At 39.2% G+C, this 18,465-nt stretch overlaps 1 protein-coding gene across 3 annotated transcripts in view; it reads right to left on the bottom strand.

The window, feature by feature from the left end:
• Positions 1 to 18,465, bottom strand: part of VWA8 (von Willebrand factor A domain containing 8) — a 372,198-nt gene that overhangs the window by 17,592 nt on the left and 336,141 nt on the right. For all 3 annotated transcript variants that reach the window (XM_003934387.4, XM_074387787.1, XM_074387789.1), the window contains 3 exons: positions 17,223 to 17,331; positions 3,545 to 3,670; positions 466 to 624 (listed from right to left, as the gene is read on the bottom strand). In XM_003934387.4, coding sequence (XP_003934436.2) covers positions 466 to 624; positions 3,545 to 3,670; positions 17,223 to 17,331 — 394 coding nt within the window. The remainder of the gene's footprint in view (positions 1 to 465; positions 625 to 3,544; positions 3,671 to 17,222; positions 17,332 to 18,465) is intronic.

Genomic DNA, 18,465 nt, shown 5'->3' with positions numbered 1-18,465 from the left:
GGAAGGCTGCTTTTCTTCTGGGATAATCATTACCATTGTCAGCTGGGGAGACACCAATGACTGTATAACCCTTGCCCACATGGAAAGGGAACGTGATACTGAGGCTTTTAGGGTGGACTCAAACTTTGGAAGCCTGCTTGGCTAGTAATGGGGCAAGAGTGGGTGGGTATGGGGAACTGGGATAAGGACAGGAGCCCTGAGGAGTCTGGGAACAGACATTTGCTTCTAAGTAGCTTTTTTCTAGGATCATGGCTGCAGCATTTCTCCTGTAGTAATCAGTGTTTTCAATCATGGCATTATTTTACAATTACTAGTGCAGATAAAACAAAGGCTTCGTTTTCTTTGCACTGATGAATGTGCTGGTGAGAGGATGAATATTTTCATTCACTCTGGATGGAGACTGAATCCACCTATCCACCATCGTGGTCAGTGACACCTCTCATTGTTTTTAATTCATGTCATTACCTTGAACTTCTCCTCGTAGTTCTCAAAGGCTTCCATGACCATACATACAGCCTCCATTGAGCGCTCCAGCCGGCCGTCCACCCCATTGAAGCGGTACATGCTACCAGACACATCCACCACCAGGCGCAGACGCTTGGGTTTCTGTTGTGGGCTGCCAAGCTGAGGGAAGGAATAACAGAAAAGCCATTTGTGCACTGACAAACTTCCCCGGGTGGCTGTCTTGGGGATCTCACAGAAGCCCCAATGTGCCAGCCCTGAGACGGGCAGACCAGCCATAGGCTCAGCCCTGCATAAGTCTGTTGTGGCAAGTAGCAAGGCGCCTATGAGTTGTATTGCAGTAAACAGAATTTCAGACTTGTGCTAATGGTTGGGGCTGTGTGGAAAAGATTTTCCTTTGGAATCTAGTCCTTTCAAAGCTCACTGTAGTAAAGTTGACTTACTGAAGTTGATGCCTTAAAAATAATAATGGCATGTCATTTTCACTTCATGCTTTAGAGTCAGTAACTCTAGGAAGAGTTTGTGTTACTTTGGAGGGAAGCCCACATCAATTTTACTTGTACCTGTTGGGTAGTGACCAAAAATTATTCTCCGCATAGGCCACAAGTAATGTCAGATTCCTAAAACATAGTTATATGATGGGAGTCTGGCAAAGGACTTAAGGAAAGGACTTAAAAAATGTCTTTGGTGTTTAGTAACCTGCATATCTTCTCTTCCTTCCGTATTACTGAATTAATGCTTTTCTTTTCTTGACAGTTTGAAAGCATAAAAGTGGTATCAAATTGCTATCTAGAAACAACTGTTAATTAAAATCACAAAATTAAGTTTGATTTTAGACCCATGACTACCAATTTGCAGATTTTTTAAAAAAAACTTTGTTAGTTTTGCTGACAAGAAAAAGGAGGAAGACTGCATGCAGTGGCTCATGCCTGTGATCGCAGTGCTTTGGGAGGCCAAGGTGGGAGAATTGCTTGAGGCCAGGAGTTCAATACCAGCCTGGGCAACACGGCAAGAACCCATCTCTATAAAGAATACATAAGTCAGCTGGGATGGTGCTGTATGCCTAGAGTCCCAGCTATTGGGGAGGCTAAGCTGAGAGGATCACTTGAGCCCAGTAGTTTGAGGCTGTAGTGGGCTATGATTGTAGCACTGCACTAAAGCCTGGGCAACAGAGCAAGACCCGGTCTCTAGAAAAAAAAAAAGGAAGAAGAAAAATTCCAGATTATTCTGTTATTAAATATTTGCTGACATGTATAAAAAATAATGAGTAAAGTCAGTAATTTCAAGAAAACACAGTGGGTATTGAGAGTGTACTGGTTTGAGGCAAATTCAACATATTTCTTAAAAACCGTTCAGTCTGACCAAATTAAGAACACGTACACATATGCTCCATGACTACTCACAATTTCAGATGTATCCAAACACAATTGTTGACCACAATGATTCAGTAAAGAAAGCAGTTGTTGACTCATACCAATGACACAGAAATAAGAACTCCCCAAATCATCACCAGATCCTCTCTAAATAAACACTGAAAAAGAATGACTCTCCCTTCCCCCTGCCAGTCCCTGCACCCCTAGCTCTTGGTGGCTACTCAGCAATTCTGGTTATTCAGGAATACAGGAGATCACAGAGTTCACTGAGAGACTCAATATTTCATCCTGTCCCCATTTGGTTTTGCTATTACATTGCGAATATTTTAAATTTATGGCTAATATTACTATAATTATAATTATAGTTGTTTAAGGGAGACTTCCTTGTTTTCTGTATTTTTTTCAGTTACATGATGGACACAGATCTTCAAAGCAACAGAACAGTAGAGAATCACCAAGATTGTTTAATTGCTTTCACTTGAAGATTTCTCTAGGCTTCACAGACACACCAGGTGTCTTCACTTTCCCCTCCAGGGCACCTGCTCTGGGTCCTGAGAGTTGATCTGTATGGACTGTATTGGAGATCAGAAATCGATAGCCACTAAATAGGGTGCTTGGACATGCTGAACTGAAGAAGCAGCATCAAGGTCTCTGACCTTCCTTCCTCTCACCACAAAACACCAGGTAAGTTGTTCTCTGAAGTTTCTTTAACTGCCTAAAGTTCAGAGCGCCGAAGAAGAAAAGGATTACTCTGGGCCCTTTCCTGAGTTTTCATCAACTGAACTCATATCACAGGAAGAAAGGCTAAAGTCTGTCAACACATCTGGACTTCTGTCACAAACTATTGGTCTACGGGCCCAACAGATTCTGCCCCAGGCCACTGTGTGTTCTTCAAGCCCACTGAATTGCCCTACAACCATTTACTACTGCCTAAAACCACCTCCACTTCTCCATATCCTTTTCCCTTCAGAAGGGTACATAAGTATCGGGACCTCACTGCATGGAGGGTGACTCACCCTTGGTTTCACTCCAGTGCACATTAATACATTTGTATGCCTCTTTTCCTATTAATGTGCCTTTTGTGCAGTGATTTTCAGAGAACCTTCAGAGGGTGAAGGGGAAGATTTCCCTTGCCCCCTATGATCACATCAGCTGCCCTCTTGGATGCTGGCTTCCAGGGGGTTCTGCCCATGAGAGGCATTGACAGAGGTCAGGGTTGAGTGTCGGGTATTTGTTCCCTCGGCCCCCTCTCTGCCGTTGCCCATGGCCTGGCTCCCCTTCTACTGAAGGCCATTGCTCCATCAACTGCCTTCTCCAGGTTCCAGGAAATGCTCTCTCATTCTGCCCGGGTGAGTTAGATTCCTGCTGTTGCTATCCCTGGATTACTGCACTGTTTACTTTTTGATTTTCCTAAGCCCCACTCTTATTTTGTAAATAGCGTTTTTATTGACTATTTTTTAAGTTACCTAATTTGAACATGCCTTATGTTTCCTGCTGGGACCTTGAGTTGAATAACAGTATAATACTCATGGGGTCTTCTTTTTTTTTTTTTTTTTTAACACAATGCCATATTCATTTTTTAACACAATGCCATAATCCTTGGTTGCCATATTCAGGATTTGTGATATTTTGACACAACTCAAGAATCAAATTTCTGTAAAGAAGGCCGGACTATGCAGAGCTGAGGCTAGCAGTTTATCATGACTTACTTGTGGCTCCAGCTCACCCCGACGTTTGTAGATGGCTTTTTCTCCAGTCAGCCCATCGATGATCTTGGCATCATCTAGTTCCCCAGTAGCCTGATGTCTTAGCCACTGTCTTTCTTTACCTTTAGCCTACAAAAGACACACATACACACACAAAGCCTTATTTTAATTAGTTCTGCAGGGTTTCTGACACATTTTGTGCATGAATAACAGGAAACATACCTGGGATCTTTTCAATTAAGTGATGGTCTGAATGAACACTGTCACATAAATGAACTGGTTTCTGCTCCGCTGACAAAGAAATGCCCTTTGTGTGAATTTTGTCTGTTTTAATTTTTTTAACATATGGAACAATAAAATGAATGAAAGATGGTGTGCAAATAAGTCCCCAGAGAGATGTTCGATATCTGGAAATATCATGGGGATGCATTTCTTATGGATTTTCAGTCACAGTGCTTCTCAGAAATTTATTTATTTATTTATTGCATTTTAGGTTTTGGGGTACATGTGAAGAACATGCAAGATTGTTGCATAGGTGTGATTTGCTGCCTTCTTCCCCTTCATCTATATCTGGCATTTCTCCCCATGCTATGTCACCCCAACTCCCCACCCACCGCTGTCCCTCCCCTATTTCCCCCTAACAGACCCCAGTGTGTAGTGCTCCCCTCCCTGTGTCCATGTGTTCTCATTGTTCAACACCCGCCTATAAGTGAGAACATGCGGTGTTTGATTTTCTGCTCTTGCTCAAAAATTTATTAGTTAGCAAAATAATCGGCTTGAACTTGTTAACATTGTCTGCAAGCCTAGAGAAAATGTGACCTTTAGAATTCTACCTTTTGGAAAAGAGTTTGTTACTCAAGTTCTCTGTGACTTAGTGTGCAAATGGAAACAGCTGAAAACCATAGTATGTGAACATTTTGTACCCCACACGTCTTTCTGATTATCTATTTTCAGAAATCTTCTGGATTACTTTTCTAAAAGTTTTTCCACATAATATTTTGCTACAATAACTTATAATTATGCCAGAAAGGCTAATTTAATGGTAGATAAAATGATAAAGAATTATAGTATCCTATTCAAGGCATTTACTTATTACAGCCAATGACTATATTTACATTAATGAGTGGTAAGAATAGCTAAGATGTTTTTGTGCATCCAAAATAGAGTAGTCGTTAAGATTATGTGTTCCAGAGTCAGCCTGGTTCTAATTGTTCTTTCACCATTGTCCAGTATCTGATCTGAGGCAAACTACTTAACCTGTCTGCATCTCTGTTTCTCCATCCCTAAAATGAAGATAACACTAGTCTCTACTTTAGTAAGTTATTGTAAAGATTAATGAAATCTTACTTGGAATCAGCTAAGAAAGAGCCTGGTGAACTATGTCAGCTGATACTATTATTTATTGCAGTGGATGAAACGCATATGGACAACTAAGTCCACTTTAAGTTAAGCATGTTTCCATCAGTGTTTCATGGGAGGTGACTATGTAATAGCACTGTCATTGGAAATACAAAGCCACTAAGCCTCAGGCAGCTGGGGTCTGTCTTAGGGCCAGGTCTGCCATTACACAAAGAAGCTCCACATGACATAACTCTGGGTATTACAGAATGTATCTTTTTCTTGTTCCTGGTATCCTTGCTGGAAACAGAAGCAAAATTACCATTTTTGAATATTGATATATTAATGTAAACATCACCAGAATATAGATTATTAATTTTGGTGGGCAGTTAATTCTAAGACTGGCAGTTATGCAACCCTTGGAAGAATGTTCTTTCCAGATTATGTTCTTGGCAAGAATCTCACGATCTCTGAGGAAAATGGGGCACACTGGAGCATAGCTATCATGTAAAACTTGATCAGATACACAGCTACGGGTAGCAAGAGGAAGAAATGTGCAAAGTCTTCTAGAATCCTTTCCTATTGGTCTATGTATGAATCAGATAGACAACCCTGACCACACAGCACAGTCCTTTTCAGGCTCCCTCCCTGTCCCAGTGATTGGGACTTAGCTCTTATCTCTGCTTTCCTAGCATTTCTGGTCTCTAGTGTGGATAATCCTTAGGCTTCCTGGATAATTTATCCTGGGAAATGCTATTGTGGGTGACCATTTATGTATCTTCGATCCTCACATTCTACAGCTCTTGGAGGTACCAACCTGCAGAGCACTGGATTCTAGTGGCTTTCATAGATGAGGACAGACTCTTACAGAATAGTCTAGACTGGGAAAACCAGCACTGAAAGAAGTAAAAGAGAACATGGTAGCAGTGGTTAGCTGCCATTAAAGTGGGATGGAACTTGGATCCTTGAGCCAGGTTTGAGAGAAATGCAGGATTAGAACTGGAATGAAATTATATGACATATTACTTATCGGCCATGCCGCTGTCATCATTAAGCATTGATTTTCCAAGTTTTCATAAATACATTGACAAGGCAATGACCCTGAAGACTCCTTACCCAATCCCATTAGCTGCTACATGGTTTTATTAACCAGTGATGCTTTTTACCATGTAAAGAGCCACTGCAATGGCTACAGATTGTCATTTTTATAATTTTTTTTTTTTTTTTTTTTTTGAGACAAGGTCTGACTCTGACACCCAGGCTGGAATGCAGTGGTACAATCATAGCTCACTGCACCCTTTAACTCCTGGGCTCTAGTGATTTTACCACCTCAGCCTCCTGAGGAGCTGGGACTACAGGCACGTACCACCACACCTGGTTTTTTATTTTTAAATTTTTGTCAAGTTGAGGTCTTGCTGTATTGCCCAGGTTGGCTTCAAAGTCCTGGCCCCAGGCAACCCTCCCACCTCAGCCTCCCAAAGTGCTGGGATTATGAATGTGAGCTAATTTGTGTGATTTTGAATGCAGGTCACAAGTGCAGCAAAAATAAATTTAAACCCCACCATCTTACCATAGAGAAAATAGAAAATGCTCAAATTCTAACTAATCATTCCACTGTCTTCTTTATTTTGGTATTTCTAAAACCAGAATATATCTTATCGTTGATGTCAAAAAAAAATAAAACAAACAAACAAAAAAACTTGCCAAGATGACAGGTGGAGGGACTAATTGTGACCTGGTTGCTGTAGCTGGAGGACACAACTTCAGCTGAAGTTGGCAGAGCACAGCAGCATCAGCTCACAGAATCACTTCCATTAACAGCTCAGGTTTGTTAACTTCAGTTAAAATTCCTAATTATTATTTTAAATGATCCAAAAACATTACCCTACACAGAACATTAGAATAATGAGCAAAGAAATGGAGCATTAGGATGCAAATACACTGTAAGTGAAGCGCAAGATTCTTTGCTGCAGAAATGACCACACTTTCAGTAAGATTTACAAACACAAGATTCCTCCAAGGGGAGGAATTTAGATTTAAATTTGTTAGGAAGACAACTGCATAGAGGACTGCATGTCCCAGGCCATACAGTTAGGGAGGGAGAAATCCCTACATTTCACGAAATAGATGACAGAATGCTTAAAACTAGAAGAAGTTGGGAAGACTGATTCAAGTACCATGAAGGACTCTTAGTCAGGTCCTGTCAAAAAATTCAAGGAAAGCTGTTAAATTTTCTGTGATGTGTAATGTAATTAAGTAAAACATGTAACTCTCAGTTTATGTTCACCACCATGTAAGAATCCAGGGATTTTATGTCTTAATTTTCTTGTGCTGATGTTGCTTCTTTTCCAATAGTGATTATCTCCTGTACTCTCTAGCCTGAAGATTGTTTCTATTGCATATGCCAACAAAAGAAAAGGACTTGGTAAAATTTGCAGTGAGAATGAGGGAAAGAGACACACCTTTTCCAATAAATATGCCACCTTTTTCTTCCTTTTTGGGGGTTAGCCTTTCAAGTTTAAGTACTTGTAATAAAGTACAAATCTTAAGAATGTACTTTTACAAAGTGAACACACAATCTTAACCATCCATACCGCCTAAGCCTCCCAGTGTCCCATTCTGGACGTTATCTTCTTGCTGCCCAAGGTAACCCCTATACTGACCTCTATTACTATAGATTAAGTTTGCCTGTTTCTGAACTTTATAAATATGGAACCATACAATATATACTTTTTTGTTTCTGGCTTGTGTGGCTCAATAATGTCTCTGTGAGTTACCCATGTTGTGTGTAGCAGGACTCTATCCTCTTTAGTGCTGCAACAGTATTCTATTGTGTGACTTTGTCACCATTTACCCATTCTGTAATTCTGTTGATTTCAGTGTGGGGCTATAATGAATAATGCCACCATAACAGAACATGTCTTTTGGAGCAGATACATGCATATTTCATTGGGTGGAAAGGCTGGGTCACAGAGTATGCATATGTCCAGCTTTAGTGTATACTGATAAACAGTTTTCAAAGTGGTTTTCCCAATTTACATTCCTGTGAGCAGAGTATGAAGGTTTCATTTGCTTCTATCCTAACCCACACTTGAAATTGACAGATTAAAAAATTTTTTTAGCCATTCTTTGAGTGTCTAGTATACTCCATTTTTATTTTTATTTGCAGATAAATTACTTTTAGTACTGCTTGTCATTGATATTTTTGGGAACATGAACCAGTAGTTTTTGTTTTTGAGAGGTAAACGTATGTATCAGCCTTTTGAGTCAAAACTATTAGGCACAAAGACACTTTTATAATAGTAGCACTGTTCATTAGACTTCAAGTACGTAACTTGCAGATAAATATGGGTAGAAATTTTTATTTTCTATCCTCTAGCCAGCCAACGAATACTTGGAAACTTAAAACAGGAAGAGGCCTGTCAGAATGCTCTTGGGGGCAAGGGGCTGGAGGGGGAGCACTTTAGAAAATTACTGAAGGCTGAATAAAAATATCTACTGTTTTGGACTGGGTACATAAAGGTTTTTGTATTTTTTGAGACTTAGTGAAATACTTCTTGAAATAGTAAGTTCCTACTGCATTTAAATATATGCTTTTGTTGATAATAAAAGGCCAAACATGTTCTTTGTTATATATTCCTATTGCATGAAGTAAAGTATCCCTGTAAATTTGTCCATCTGTTTTGTATTATACATAAATTCACACTAATGAGAGTTCATTATATATAAAGTGAGGTTGCATTAGTAAAAAGTCTATATTACAGATATTCTGAAAAAGAAATATAATTTTATTATTTTCACATAAAGAATACTTAAATGACTGAAATACTCAGAGAATGATGTATTCTAGTTAATTCATTTTCCAGGAAATACTTGGTTAACCAGAGAGTAAGTACATATACATACCCAGACACACATACATATCTGTAGCACTAAAGACATTAAAATAAATAAATTTGACAAAAACCAATCATCTTGTGGTTTGTGACACTCTGTCTTCTGATTTCAGCACTGAAATCATTCTGATTAATCTTATGTCTTTACTTATTTGGGTTATGATTAATCAAGACTTTTTTTAACCTACCAACTCTATAATCAAGCCAATTTTATATTATTCCTTCAGGATTTATTTAATGAATAGATTAGAAAAACTTAAGTAGTAATTTTTATAGAGAGTGTATACATTCTACAAAATAAAGCCTACAAAAGATCATCAAGAAATATTTGTTGGGTAAAGGAATAACTGTAAACGATGTTAGAGGATACCTGTGAATAGTGATTCTCTTATTAAACATTAGCTCTCATTATTTTAACATCTTTTCATGCTCAACTAACATATTTTTATGCTATGAATCTGTATGACTCAAACAAATAATTACTGGGTTGAGAAAAACTTTTATACAAAATTTAAAAGATAAATTATTCGTGGAAATAACACAACATTTTATTTTGTGGTTCTCAACATATTGAAATAGTCATTAAAAGTATTTTACTAAATATCTGTGTAGGTTCCTAGGTGCTTTAAATAGTGAAAGAAGAGGAGATATGTACCTTATTCCAAGGGAGTGCTGTTTTTTGAAGTACTATCTCATTGCAAGGGAAAATGGTGAATCATCTACAGCAATTCTCATCAGAAGAGAATGAGATTCTTGGATGCTGATGTGGAACTAAGTCATTATGTTGAATGACACTTATACTATCTACAGTCACTTTTAATGAACTAAAATTATTTCAGGTCTTTCCTTCAAGAATTAAATATTTTGTAATTTAAAGGAGCTGGGAACTGCACATCTTGGTGTACAAACATAACAGGCATATTATACTGAACAAGTTTAAAACTGAACCCTGGATTCCACCCTAGAAAATCTGTTCCCTCTAAGTCCCCCCCCATGTCAGTGAAGGGGAGCAGGTAACCCCACTCTTCTGGTTGTTCAGGCCCCACGCCAAGGAGTCATCTCTGACTCCCTTTCCCACACCCAATCCACAGGCAAATCCTCTCAACTCCTGGCAGTGTCTGACCATCTCTTTAAAAATTGTGATTGAACTTACATTTCTCTAATGATTTTCAGGAATGAGGGTATTTGATTTGCCTCTCCCATATGTAACATAAATTGTTGCACTTTTATTTTCTTCTATTCCTCCCCAATTTAACTAACCAAAACCCACAGAACTAACCAAAAGTCTTCTTGATTTTTAATTTTAAAAATAATGTGAGAATTTAGACCCTGTTTATTATTATTAAATTCACAATTTTTAGTATTGTATACCTTTAAAAAAAGATTCTTGATATTTGAGTTTAAAAAAAATACATTTACCACAATTATTTAGATCTGATTTTTTGTTGAACTGCTTCTAATGCTCATTGCTGGTCCTTTTATATCACAAGGTTCCCATTCTTAAGGAATTTTGATTCCTCTCTTAATTGACTATTTATACAAATACATATATTTATTTCAAAGTTATTTTTTGAAAGAGTACTTAAGAGACATTTTAAGCCTCTGAATATCTGCACATATCTGTGCCTTTGTACTTCAGCTGTGCACAGAATTCTTGGGTCAGAAGAATTGTCTCTTCAAAATACTGTAGACGTTGTCCACTATCCTGTGGCATTCAATGTCTTAGGGACAACTAATTTAAGATTAGTTTTTCTTTCTCTGAAAACAGCTTGGTTTTTGTCTGCTTCTCTGCTTTTAGGATATTTTCTTTATTTTTGAAACGTTAAAATTCCATGAAGTCGTGGTGAGGTGCCTCTCTCTTTGTTAATTTTGTATGGTACTCAGTAAAGCCCTTTTGATCTGCAGAGTCAGGCCTTTCTTCCGCCCGGTGCGGTTTTGTTACTACTTTGGTTACTGTTTATGAATATTTTTCAGTGGCCTCTTTTATGGGGATATCATTTGTTCATTCAGCATACGTTTACTGAGCATTTACCATGTTTCGTGTACTGTTTTATTTATTGGGACGGTTCAGGGATCCATATGTTAGCTCCCTACTTCATTTTCACTAATTAGCTTTCTTATGGTTTTTTACCTCTTTATTTCCTCTGGAATAACTTTTCAAGCTTTTTGTTCACGTTAGTACTTAGACTTCAGACTGGATGTAGTCTGTTCTTTCTACTTTTCATGTAGATTTGTGTTTTGGCAGTGCACTTTTAGTTTTCTTATCTTTCCTTATTGCATTCAATTCCCTTACTATTTCGGCTTGCTTCTTAGCCAGATACTTTTCAATTTATGTCTCATTTCACGTACTTCAAATTTCTTTCAATGGTGAGAACACAAAGCAGATGTTTTTTAAAAATTTTGTTTTCTGAAGAATATTCTATCCTAGCAGCATCTTCTATATCTTAAATGCTTGTTACTCCACCTCAATATACAACCTTTTCATATATCCTATGTTATTTTATATTTTCTGTGTCCTTATTCTCGAATGATATGATATAAAACTGTTTAGGAACAGATTGGACAGATCCTTTTTGGTTGCATTCACATTCCAGTCAGTTTCTACTAGAATTCTCCTTGAGAGATTTTCAACTGGTGTTAGTCGTTAAACTAAGTGTGCAATACCAGCTCAAGGATTCAGCAGGGAAGGAACTGAAACTGGACAGTCCCAGCATGCGAACTTCATCACCACATCATTTCTTATTTTGTTTGGAAAAGCCATTGCAATGGGGCCAACTCTGGGCATTTGGCTCCTTTGTGATTTAGTCTTCGAGCCAAGTATAAGTTGGGGATGGTCTGGCCTTTTTCCCAGGGCTATTCCCTTTTCAGCTTCCTGCTTGTTGCCATTGCATGAAACCTAGACCTCCCCCGCCCCTGACACGGCTCCCCAGCACTGCTGCTTTCAAATGCTGTTGCATGGCAGTGACAAAATGGAGGTCAAGTGATCTGCTTCTCACCAGCTCTAGGGCTCTTTCTTCTTTTCCCTGCCCTTCTGATCAAGGGATGTTAGTGACATTGTGTTAGCTCTCATGCACTTACTAGCAAATAATGCTATTTCTCAGGAAGGTTTTCAAGTTGTCTTAGGGAGGGGTCCCATCAAACTATATTTAGCAAAAATTCTTCAATGCTTCTTGCATGTCACTAGCACTCTTCATTAATTTCTCCTGTCATGTGGGTTTTTCAATGTGTATAGCTTTTTACTGCTTAACTGATTTTAATGGTCACCTGGCAAAGACTGAGTGAGAGATGCCCCTACATGCAGCCCAGAGCTCCGGACTATATTTCTAGGCTGCACGTGAATGAGTTTGTCCTCTCATGGCCACTGACATCATGTCCTGAGTGATGAGCCATTCATGGTGTGCTAAGAAAGAGTAACCGGCACTTCGCTGCTCTCCTGTGACATGCAGAGGTTCCTTGACACAGCTGTTCTCACCCTTCCCCTCTCTTTGCCCTACGCTCTTGCTTTAGTTGACACATTTTTCTCTTGGCTTAGGCTGTCCCTCTATACAGATGACCACAAAAATACATACATAGATATCCATATAAACATGAAGTCCTATCTAGTCCTCACCTTGCTCCTGATCTCCAAATTCAGGTTTTAAAAACTTTAAACACCATGTTTGATATCTTTACATAGGTGTCCTAATAGTGAGAAAACATATGAACATCCAGAGCCAACATGTGCTTCCTTCGCAAGTGTGTCCTCTTCCTGCGTCCCCCATTACTGTCCTCCAGGGCTTGACAACCTCCCATTTCCCTTCCCCCACATTCAGTGTCATTTGTCTTTTTGTCCTATGTCCAAACTGCTTCTTGAATTTGTCTCATTCTTTCCATGATCCTTTCAATTACCCTGGTTCAGGTTCCTGTCACTTCTCATCTGAATAACTGATATTGTTTTATGATTTAGTCTCCTGGCTTCCACCTCTCTTGTGTCTGAGACTTTCTTCTCCATGGCTATAACACTTCCTAGAGAAGGCGTAACCAGCTCTCCGCTCATGCCTGAGACCACACAGTGTCATGCATCTGTCTGTGCTGTGGCCTCTTGTTTCCACCCTTCTCTATCTGGTTAATACTTGTGTGTCTCTCAAGACTTGGGTCATGTACCTTACCTTCAAAATCTATCCTTGAAACCCTTTCTTCTGGGCTCCACTACATTCTAAGCCTCCCTCTATACAGGGACTTATCATGTGAAATGGAATGATCTCTTTAGGTGTCTGCCTTCTCTGCCCCTCAAGCACAGAATTTTTTTAGTACAGGGACACTATGTTATCAATCTCCGTGCCCTCAGTGCCAAGCATGGTACGTGTCACAATCAGTGTTAAAGCACGACTTATCTGAACAAAAGCTTATTTTGAAACACCACAGGGGAAAAAAGGAACATAATTGTTGGTTTATGGAGATATCATGCTGGCCACAGCAATCAGAGAAAGGTTAATTTAGTTTAGTTTGAGAATGAAATTATGATTGTAGATCAGAAAAACATTGGAGAGAAGATACAATTAAAATAAAGTGTTTTTATTTTTATTTTTATTTTTTTTTAAGAATGGATGTTTTCTTTTGTTAGGGCATGCATGCTGCAATAGGAGACTGAGATTCTGAACCAAGTATAATGTTAGTTCTTATGGACTGATGAGATTAATGCTATCGATTCAGAAAAAAGAAAAGGTCCACTAACTCAGAGAAGCCAAGGAAAGTCACTGGTGATAGCTATCTTAATTGAGAAGAAAGACATGTATTGCAACATAGGTACATGTTAAAGCAGACATTAACATGGGTGGCAACAGCATTTCCTGCTCCTGAAATCGCACCTGGAATCAATGAGTGGGCCTAAGGCTGTGCTTTGGAAAGTCACGTCAAGTGATGATTTTCTAGTTCCTGGCCAGACTTTGTGCTGTTCACCAAGGAAACACCCATGGCTATTTGGATTACATAGCAACCTCAAAACAGCTGGAAGATATTAGTCAATAGGAACCACACAGGACTGGCAGAAGATGGCAAGAATGGGACCAAATCAAAGGTTTCTTGCTTTGTTTTCAATCTAAAGTTCCATATTCTACACAAGGCCATGTCCCTGCTTGGTCAGTAGCTATGATTTTAACTAGCCCTAGCTTCCTAAATTGAGAACTAGAAGGCCCATCTGAGAATAACTCCCCTATGGATTAAAAATAAAGATTCAGGGCTGGGCACAGTGGCTCACGCCTGTAATCCCAGCATTTTGGAAGGCTGAGACAGGCGGATCATGAGGTCAAGAGATTGAGACTTGCTTGGCCAACATGGTGAAACCCCGTCTCCCCACTAAAAATACAAAAATTAGCTGGGGGTGGTGGCATGTGCCTGTAGTCCCAGCTACTCGGGAGGCTGAGGCAGGAGAATTGCTTGAAGCCAGTAGGTGGAGGTTGCAGTGAGCCAAGATCAGGCCACCGCACTCCAGCCTGGTGACAGAGCAAGATGCCGTCTCAAAAAAATAAAATGAAATAAAATAAAGACTCAATAAGGAAAACACTTGAAAAATGCTGTGTGGCATTTGGATAATGATGCAAAATGAGTATATATAAGAATATGCTTTTCATGGAATTGTTGAGTTTGAAGAAGAGAACAGAGATCCCAACAAACAATAATAAACTGAACTTTGGACCCAGATACCTGCCTTACTAGCCACACAGCCCAGGACAGGTTACACCATCTTCCTAATCTTCAGGTCTCTCATTTATAAAGTGGGGGCAAAATACCTGTATTTCATAGGATTATGATAATTGAGACAATGTATGTGTCTCTGTTTCCCCATTTATCAAATGTAGAAAGTTATACATACTGGTTTCTGTAGAGATTATATCACAACGAATGTAAAGTACCTGACTGGGTAAATCTTAGATAAATCTTAGCAAGGACAATGAAGGTAACGGTGAAGCAAATCCTTCTGCAGAGAATGCTGCATGCTAGGCATTGTTTATGCATATCATCTGAGTTTTTCACTAACGCACTATTATTTGTCATTCCCATTTTACAGAATCCAGGTTGTGTGGCTGCAGAGGATGACAATAACGATGGAGGTCATCTTGGTGACAATGACAAATGGAAAGTACCCAGTAGAATGCCTGGTGCATGATAAATTCTCAGTAAATGCTTGCTATTATTATAATGATGGTATTGTTTGTGAAGATTTCTAAAGATGAAAATTCTGCATTGATTTTAGCTACTTATTCAAGGATAAAATTGCTTTCATGTTCTTCCCTACATCTTAAAACTCTGTTTTGGTATTAGTTAAGCCTGTTTTCTCTTTTTTAGATCTCTAGAGAGGAAGAGAATAAAAACTTCCCTGAAATAATTACTCTCGAGGATATTTAGTAAGTTATTGACTCCAACCCCCTGAAGAATTTTTAAAAAATGGATGCTACTTCATTTTCCATGCATTTAATCTTATTTGTTGCTTTCACCTGAGACCTTCAGAGTTTTCTTTCATTTCACTCGGAAAGCTGAAAGCAAAACTGGACACTCTTTTCTGACACTGGTCTCACTGCTGTGGTGATCAGTGGAGAACCATCCCTTGATGCTAACTCTAATTTTAACCCAGGCTTCATTTGCGTGTGATTGTGAGAAGTTACAACAGTGGACCTGACTTTTCATCTTCCGACTGATTGTATAAACATGATACCATTTATCTAAAGAGCTGATGTGAGGATTAAATATGACGGTGCTTATAACAGCAACGACAGCATGGTCCCCAACAAATACTAATCAAGACATCAACTAACACCAGATGAGAAATCTGATACCTTCAATTAAAAATGCATTCTAATATCCTTTCTAGCACTGCAAATCCTCTAAGGGCCTCTGTTTCTGCCCATGGGGTAAGATTCAATGTGGTCTGCACGTTCTCATGGCATCCAGGGCTATTCAGGATCTGGTGCCTACAAATCCGGCAATCTCCTCCCTTGCCATTATCTCCCACCAGAGTGAGCTTTTCTCAGCCAAACCAAACACTCTATCCTTCTTTGAACCCCCTGTGCTCTCCTATACCTCTGTGAACTTGCACATACTGCTTCCTGTGTCTGACGTGCCCTGACTCCTTAAGCACATGGGAAATTCCTTAGCATCTTTTAAGAGCAAATTCAAACATTACATTTTCTATGAAGCCTTTCCTCATTTCGTCTGATAGCAGTGCGTGCAAAATTCTCTACAGAACTTAGGAACTTAGTGTTGACTTTGAGTTCTTTCTTTGAGGGCAGAAGCTGTATCTTATTTTTCTATCTCTAACACCTGGTGTGCATTGAGAACATAAGAAATGAGTGAATCACTGAACCATACTCATTCTCCAGTCTTAGTATAAACACCATCTCCCATTACTCTCACCTTTGAATCATCCATTCTGGCCCGTCAACAACCACTGCCTTACCCTGAAGCTCAGAGCCAGCCTGGCACTGTCCTGGGGCTGTCAATGTCCAGGGCAATGAACACTTGTCAAACGAGTGACTATGTAAGAAAATCCAATCATTCAACATCATGTTGTTCACATACTTTACATAAAATCTTATGCTGTTTTATCCTAAACAACTGCATATGGAATTTTTTAAAGCAAATGATTTAAGTTTTACATTTCTCAGATTTTGAAATTAGACATCTGGTTAATTATTATAAAGATCTTTCCTCTTGGAAATGACAAAGCTTTTATTACTCTCTGGATACAGTTTAGACCTTTTGAAAAATAAGGCTTTTCCAGAGCTTTTGGGTTAAAATGGTGGATTAAAAACTACATCACAGAGGTTCTAATCCTCCACACTTAGCAAAAATAATAAAACTTCCCTCAAAAGGACAATTACAAATAAGAACCAGAAAGGGAAATGCGATCAGCTTGAAATACTTCATGGAAAAGCAACACAAGGTTCCAGAGTAGAGTGGAGAAGCAGGGCACAACTTGGCACCCAACACTTCTCCCTTTGTCCTGAAATGAGGCTTTGCATTAGACGAAACAATCTAAATTTGTTTGTGATTTTAAGGAACACTCAACCCCTCCTAAATTATTTGTGCAAACTGACCAGAGCACAATTTCTAATGTGAAATCTCCAAACAATAGTCATGCTTAGGAAATACTGAAGTGTCTTAATATTTTCAGGAGCAGTATCGGCACCAACTGGTTCTTTAGCATTGAGAGCTTTGTGAAACTGCACAAGGGCAGGCGATGCGGGAGCAAGGGGACGGCAGAAGGAAGAGGAGCCAGGAGACATAGACAATATAATCCCTGGATGATCAAAAAGAAAGCCAGGGGATAGTCCAGTTTCATGCAGACATTTTGACATTGATACATTTTTTCAGACTGGCTGATTAGGGTTCAGATAATTTTCTCCAAGACTTTAGGAATGTGTTTAGCTTTGGGCCCAGGATATTTTCTTGGTCCATAAGTAGAAGATTACCTGTAAATTGTCCAGGATGATTCGGAGGGAGTGCACCTGTCGCCGAACAGCACCTGAAAACCTTTCATAGGTTGCAGCATCATATTCACTCATTTGGATCTCCTTTAGCCTGAAACCAGAGGAGTATAAAAAGTTAACAGCTTAAATCCCATATATATGGGTTTTCACTTTCATTCACCTCCTGCCAGAACTTTAGCAAACTCCTTGGAAACTCAGATTCATGTTGAGGAGAAAAGGCAGTAAGTGATGTCTCCAGCTATGCTTCTAGATTCAAAGGAGGTAACATCCAACAGTGTGCTAGTAAATGGTTAACAAACTAGGACAAGAAAAAAGCACTGATTTACGGTGTTTGCTGATTTCCATAATGCAAATATTGCCACCATGATCAATTACAAGCTATGAACAGTGAATTAGAAAAAAATGTACACAATTGGCTCTTATGAGCCAGTATGAATCGGCTCTATGGCACACCATTGCTGTATCCCAAAGCCATGTTGTGATGTTTGCAGCTGATCAGTTCCTGTGGCAGACTCCTAAGAGGGTTCCCATGGGTTGCTTTTTAAGATTGAGATTATATATTTGGTTGACCAAGATAACGGCTCAAGCCTAAAGTACGTAAGTTAATGTGCTGCTATGTATCTCTGTGTGAGAGTTTTCTAAAATTGCTGGCAGTGTAATTTAGAGAGGACAATTGTGTTTTAACATTATTGTGGCTTTGAAATTCTATCTTCCCAGAGTTTTGACCATTTGGTTCTGCTGGCAGCTTCCATACACATAACATGCCCTGTAAGGGCTTCTGTCTCAACGTGGAGTGTCCTTCCCCTGACTTTGCCTATTATTCCCACTTACCCTTCAAGACTCAAGTCAATGATAGCCTCCTCCAGAAAGCCTCTGACCCCTGGGTCTCTATTGTGTACTCTTATCACACTTCACTCCTCCCTCAGTCAGAGAATTTGCTCTCCATGCTGTAACTATCTGCCTCCTGTCTCCCTGTCTAGGCACTGTGCTCCTTTAGGTAAGGGCTGAATCTTTCTTTCTCTTTACAGTGCCTAGCATGGAACCTAACATAATGGGTGCTCAAAATAAACAGCAATGGATGACTAAAATAAAAATACAACTCAGCTTTACTTAAAATGCAGCATCTTAAACCACCAGTAGAAAGTTCATTCAATGAGTGACCTCTCCTGGGTTTTACAGTGTTGTATCCAGAATACACTATCTTAACCAAACATTTCTATAAATT

The sequence above is a fragment of the Saimiri boliviensis genome, chromosome 16, assembly GCF_048565385.1.
Source record: "Saimiri boliviensis isolate mSaiBol1 chromosome 16, mSaiBol1.pri, whole genome shotgun sequence".
Lineage (NCBI taxonomy): Eukaryota > Metazoa > Chordata > Mammalia > Primates > Cebidae > Saimiri > Saimiri boliviensis.
Note: the sequence above shows the minus strand (reverse complement) of the source record. Positions and strands in the feature narration are given on the sequence as shown.